Here is a 6,678-nt window from a genome sequence, read left to right on the forward strand (position 1 = left end):
TGTTAAAAGTTCAGGTTTTTTGGGTGCAAATGAGGGTAAGATTCTCATGTAGCGACTGAAGAACTATAGATGAAGTATACTTCATCTCCTGAGTCATGAGGTTAAGACCAAAAAGTGCTAGAACAAAACAGCGAAGTGTCATAACTGCCTCCTAATGGAATTTACTTGGTATATATGAACTGCTATTTCGTTACTTTAAAGTGTTCTATAAACCAGTAGGCTATATGAACATATATTTTCCCAACATGATTGAGGATCTTTCTGTCATCATCATTGCAATGCATGTTCTTTCAATGCTGTGGTAAATGTCATGTCTATTTAACAGCCCCATCTAGTGGCATGTATGGTGCACTAAAAACCAGTAGTGTGCACGATTTCCCCCCCTATTTGGACACTATATAAACCTATGCCATTTCACTATATTATATGTTACAGTCGTGCCATTCATACGAGTAACATAATTTTAACTTATTTGAGGTGATGTTGCTTAAAGAAATTACAGTTACTCTCTTCATAGCCATTTATTTACAATGTTTGCAGGCCATAGCAATACATTAATACAAATACCACCCAACACTAAAATACCGTGGGCATTGGGCAGGGTCCACGATGATACTGTACAGACTGTGGTATGTGAATGAGACAAAGGATGAATACCATTATTCTTTCATGATAGGAAAAAAACATATTCCATCGTTTCAACAATGGGACTGTTTAAAGTTAACCCTCCCCTAATCACTGCAATTTTTAATTCGGTGCTAACTAAATGAAAAAAAAAACCCTGTGCGTATTCGTTCTTATAAAACTGGTTTCAATTTCAAAGAGATAGCATGGATCTTGCACACTTTCAAGGCAAGGCATAAAACAAAGAAGTATTAAAAAATAAGCCAAAAAAAAGTACATTGATATTTTTTCACCTATGACACATTTATAATGCAGGGTGAGCTCTACATTCGTACAAAGGGACCCCATTAATCTGAACTTCAACAAGATTCAAAGTTTTTAAGTAGCAGTGGGCATTTCAGACGTTTGTTGTTTTTCTGCAAATTTCAGAACATTTAAAAGGAGTAAACAGGACGGATGATTTAATTAAGGACAAATCATTGACATCTGGTGATAAACTTGTTCACAAGACAGAACAAATGTTTTAAAATGTTGCATGTTTAGAAAATAGGTTTCCAACCCTGACAATCTTAAAATAATAGCTGGCCAGCAATGGAACAACAGTCGTGATAAAAAAAACCTAAATTGCTTATATTGCTTATTATAAAGGTGACAGTTGGCGCTACCATCAATAAAAATAAATGGAATTACCATTTCAGGTGGTGTCTCCCAAATTGTCAATTGTCCCTTAATTCATCTCAACCAAATCCTAGACTGAAGAGCTGCTCAACTGACAGTGGATGACAATATTAACAGGCATACGTTTGGCTCAGGAGTGAACTCTTAAAAATGATTAAATATAATCTTTTTTTTATGCGAATTCTCACATAAACTACCCGTGGGTGCAAACAGTAATTTCTTGCACATATAAAGAACAACCCCAGCTTTTGCTCGATGACATCACAGATTTAGATCTTTGTTGCTGTGGGATTTAGTTGAGAAAAGTAAATATTCAACCAATAAATCTAAAGGTGGACTTCCGCATTAAATATTAAAAAATAAAATATTCATACAAAAGTGTAAAAACTATCAACATTTACAGACAGCCAATGCTGCTCTTTTCCAGTTTGGCATTCCGTGGAGGAGTTCCTTTTTAGAACAGGTACTTCCTGCATGTGTCTGATCCACACCTGCACTCCACTCGAATGCGCTTTTTAGGAGAGCTCGGGATTCCCGCTAAAATGAAACTGGTGTCCATTCTGGTGCTCTCTGTGTCAACTGGATCAACTGGAAACACAAACAATCATATTGCTCAATTTCTAGCATGCATTATGATTGTGAAATCAACAACAAACTGTCTGAAACTGTCAAAGACATGACATCCAAATTATGACCTTTTAATGACTTGAATATCAACAAAAACATTTTGACTATTATGGCAGCCATTTTGCAATTCTGTGTGAATAATGCAAGTTTTGATTGGTGAGGAATGTGACTATATAAAAAGCAGGCTGTGGCTATCTCAATCTCAGATTAAAAGTGTTACAATATTTTGTTATGTTGAAATTAAGTTGCTTTAAGCTTAAGCACACACAAAACAGGGATTGACAATACTCGTAATTTATAAGGCATTTGGTTTCTTCACAGACAGGTTGGTCAGTTACTGATATCTACATAGTACTTGTTGCTTGCTTTGGAAAGAAATTAGGGATGGGTTAGACGGTAACACCAAACAAACCACATCATGACATCAAAGAACAATTAGTGAACCTTCACCTTGTGTAGTGTGCGCACCCCTTAGACAACAAGTCATGCTACAAAATATATAAAGAGAAATTATCTCATAAAAAACACTTACTTTGCATCTTGTAGTCAAAGGTGATCTCCTCTCCTGCACGAATTGCCCGTGTTGAAAACAACCCTATTCTTGGGATCCTCTCATCAATGTTGTCTATAAAAACATTGAATACCTGCAAGTTGGGGTTGCACTGAGAGAAACGGAAAGAGAGAAACGGAAGCGGTCAATGACTTGCACATCAAAACGTTTCCATCTCGAGATGGGCAAAGAAAGCACGGTAGCGCCATGGACATTGAAGTGCAGGAGAGACTCACACTATGGTTGACAAAATGAGAGATGTTGCCTTGGTGTGCAGCGTCCACCGTGTAGACGTCTTCCACATAGTCCAGGTCAAACAAGTATGTCGAACCCTGACGATCATACTGATGACCTCTCTTCTCAGCTTCATCTGTTGTGATGATCTGTCAGGGGATGACAAGGCAGAAGACTTATTTATAGTTAACAATTAAATTTACTTACTGCTGATGATAAATGATTATACCGGTGACTACATGTATTACATGGTCACTATGTATTTTACATACTGCCTCCGACCATCTGAAAATGTGTAGTTCCAGGGACCCCCCCACCCCAGTAGCAAAGATTTGAGTTAAAAATAGCAGATCTACAAGCTGAGCTTGTAGATCTGCTATTTTAGCTAAAGTATAACATTAATGCTTAAAACACCAAAGTGGGTTCCCGCCCAGAATGGGTTAAGTAAACTTACTTAAGGTTGACTTTGGGCTTGTTTTCCTGTAAAGTCAGTCAAAGGAATGGTCGTTAATATTTCAAACATACCCAGGCAAAGCCCCTGTCTCTATGAGGTACTGGTTCAATCCCGAACCCTGTTTTCAAAGAGAACTCAACCAAGTAAAACATACCTCTCCCACGTACTCCATGACAAAGACGTTCTTCTTAATATGCTGCAGGGAGCGCACGCCCCAGCCCCGCCCGTTCCCAGTCTTAAAGATGCAGAGGTCGAACTGGATGCCCTTCTGCACAATTCGGTTGGGACAGTCGGGGCCACAGCAGCAGCCGGCGTTACACTCGTAGATGGGCTGGCCCGGCCGAATGCGCACCTGGCCCCGGTCATTGTAGGCCATGCGGTGCAGGGAGGCACCCGGGCAGCAGCCGCCCACGGGCTCCTCCAGACAGTTCTTACACTCGCAGCCCAGCGCCATCTCGTTCAGCACGATGCCCTGACCCACTTTGCAGTTGTTGATGTAGTTGAAGTCCTTGGGCGGGCCCTCAAAGTCCACCTCGTTCATGACAAAGATCCGGCCCGGGTGGTTGCGGTTCTTGTTCAAGTGGTCCTCCCAGCGCTGGAGACTCAATCGATGTTTTGCTTTTTGCGTAAGGACCAAAGAGATGTCCTTGTTCAGTCTTTTGGGGATGACACGTTTCTTTTGTCGTCTCAGCTCATGCTCCAGGTCGTGGTGAAACTCCTTGATCAACTTGGTGCATTTGAGGTTCCTCTTGGGTTCCCAGGAGTTGTCCGACTCTGGGTAACCCCTCCATTTGACCAGGTACAGCTCCTCATCCTGTGGCCATCAAAAAACACATTGTTCAGGGCAAACATTTTAAAAATGGACCAGTCAACCATTGATTCCACAATATATAGTGAGAGAAAAAGCAGTTTATTAAGAAAAAAAGCTTGAATGTGATTTGAATTAATCAAATGATAATGTTACAAAATGAATAATCATGCAAACAAGATACTAGTACTTTTCACACAGAGGCACCACTCTGTAAGCCAGTCAAGTAGTTTCCATTTCAACAAGCAGGATTTAACAACAAATATATACCAATAAAAAAAAGAAACCTTCTCAATCAACACTTATGACCCACTACAACTTAAGTGTCTGTATCTGCAGAGACCCTTCCTTCTGGCCACGTTTTCTTATTTTACTCTAGACAACTTGTTCATTTGACAAACCGCAAATAAAAATAAATCACTGGTGCAAACGTTAATATGCTTAGCTCACCGTGAACTTGTCCTTCTTGTAATCACAGAGGAACTGAACTTCATAGTCGTCCAAGTTGTTCCTGTTGACCTTTAAGTCTTGGCAGGTTACCCTGTAACGGCGACAGGCATCTTCGAGGTCGTCCCAGGAAAGTTTGCAAGGCACGCTACAACCTGCAATAACACGTCTATTAGAAGCAGATCACCTAGGTCGTAGGTCCGCATTAGATCCTAATGCAACTAAGGAACACTACTACTGGCAATAAACACATTTGTTTATATGTTAAAACTAATGCACGTCACACAGTGTTACCCTTGTGGCCCCTGAAAGAATAATAATAATAATAAAAAAAGAGAATAATAAGAGGGCTAATAAAAGTTACAGGTATGGTGTGTGCTATATTAATTGTGAGATTACCATAATGACGGTAATCATTAAAGGACCACTTTTCAACCTATCTTCATATAGCAGGATAATATGTCTATACAGCTCATTACTGTGCGGAAATATACATAAATCTTCGTGTTTGAGCACAAAAAGCATTTTGAGAACCCACAAATTTCAGCGCTTCGCGCACACACTGTGCGGCCCCCCACACACAATCATTCTACAGTTGTGGCCCCCGGCCTAATCTAATTGAATACCCATTTTACAACCTTCAATCATAAATCCGTTTATATTATCTAGGCACAGAACACAAAAACTGCAAAAAAGAAAAGGGTGTTTACTAGAGTGGTTCTCAGGGTGATGTTCAGGGACCCTTGAGGGGGTTCTAAATGGACCCTTGCTGTTTCTGTTAGCTCCGAGTGTACAAATGGACTGGCAGAGGTATGGGGGTCCTTGGATTCACAGGTTTGATGAGGAGAACCATTGCATTAGTCCTTCAAGGCTTCAACTACAAATTAAAACCAAAATTGTTTTAGATAAAGCGAAGCCAATGCATGGAGCTCTACAAGCTGCGAAAGCACGTTTGTTTTAAAGATCAAATAATTCACGGAACAAGTCCAGAAGTTGTAACAAGGGGGTTAGATCAACTGTTAAGATCTGATCAGCAACAAATGGTAGCTGATTAAGATCCGGTTACACAGACAGTGGTGGCCTATCGAATCTTGCGACTATACCATTTTCGTCACGAGTCCCCACTGTAGTCAAATCAATTACAAATAAACAACTTCTCAGACCAATCCACACCTTTCCAAAACGCGAACCCACCGAGACAGCCATCATCCTCTAATCCTCTCACTTTGTGCAACAAGCAGGCGTGCATCTGAGACACCCGGGGTCACAGAATTCGATTGGTCACCAAACATGTAGCGTCGGTTTTAAAAACATTTGCGTTCGAATAATAGAAATAGCTGTTACTGGCAGGTATAGCGGATGGATGTGTTATTACGAAAGTCCTGCAGCAATGCTAATACCGTATATAAATAGAAGTGACATGTATTACACAACGAAGCGCCATGTTTGCGCTGTCTGTGTGTGGACTTGTTACAACTTGGCGCGTTAACTTTAGCGGCACACAGTTTAGCGCCGCAAGAGCAACAATATGTAATATTATTAGATTAAACTCAAGAGTCAGAGCTCTCACACACACCAACACAAAGATCACCTCTTTAAGACCACAGTATCTGGTATTAAAACATTGTAAAAGCTCACAGAACGACCACAACAACGAGAGGTCTTTCTGTTTTATTTCTGCGCGCACTCTGTTGTTGCTTCTTCTTCCTCCTCCTCCTCCATAAAGTCACCATGTTGATCCACCCCGCCACGCTCCATAATAACAACCCCTTCAAACAGAGCCACAAAGCCGCTTAAAGCCTACCATCATGTCCGCGTCCTTTTCCCAAAAGCAAGCGGACAACAGACAACGATGCACGACTGAATTCGATCGTTTTTCGCCCCGAAAAAGCTTACCTTTCAAATTTTCCGCCATCTTCCCGCACAGCCGCCAAAACACTACAAGTTACATGGAGGAAACAGACAGGGTGCCTCAGTGCTGCAGACGCGCTGGTTCCAGGCGGCTGGTTGGATGACCGCACTCTGCATGGCCTCCTATTGGTGGAGACAGTGGTCACGTCAGGAAACCAGAGACACGTACGGCTTCCTGGTGAAAGAGAATACGCACATTGTTCCTTAATCATTTCATTGTCAATGACGTGACACGTTACAACCATGTCAAATTATAACTCGCCAGGCGTTATATAATATTATTATATAAAGGCTGGCGAGTTATAATTTAATATGTCTATGTCAGTGAAAGCCTAGTTTCGATTT

At 41.0% G+C, this 6,678-nt stretch overlaps 1 protein-coding gene across 1 annotated transcript; it reads right to left on the reverse strand.

Annotated features, from left to right (window-relative positions):
• Positions 1-506: 506 nt before the first annotated feature.
• LOC308315532 (histone-lysine N-methyltransferase SUV39H1-like) lies at positions 507-6,421 on the reverse strand. Its single transcript, XM_080763558.1, has 6 exons — positions 6,319-6,421; positions 4,426-4,577; positions 3,322-3,981; positions 2,716-2,862; positions 2,462-2,591; positions 507-1,890 (listed from the first exon to the last, which is right to left on the reverse strand). The coding sequence occupies exons 1-6, from the start codon at positions 6,335-6,337 to the stop codon at positions 1,757-1,759; spliced, it is 1,242 nt and encodes a 413-aa protein (XP_080619684.1). The 5' UTR covers positions 6,338-6,421; the 3' UTR covers positions 507-1,756.
• Positions 6,422-6,678: the final 257 nt, after the last annotated feature.

The sequence above is a fragment of the Protomyctophum bolini genome (assembly GCF_963924005.1).
Source record: "Protomyctophum bolini genome assembly, chromosome: 5".
In the NCBI taxonomy this organism is placed as follows: domain Eukaryota; kingdom Metazoa; phylum Chordata; class Actinopteri; order Myctophiformes; family Myctophidae; genus Protomyctophum; species Protomyctophum bolini.

What these genes read in the sequence shown, in the direction of transcription:
- LOC308315532 (XM_080763558.1), bottom strand. An exon ending in ACAAGAAGGACAAGTTCACG is followed by an intron (nt 3,982 to 4,425) that starts GTGAGCTAAGCA and finishes TGATGGCCACAG; the next exon opens with GATGAGGAGCTGTACCTGGT. An exon ending in CTTTGACTACAAGATGCAAA is followed by an intron (nt 1,891 to 2,461) that starts GTAAGTGTTTTT and finishes TTGTGTTTCCAG; the next exon opens with TTGATCCAGTTGACACAGAG.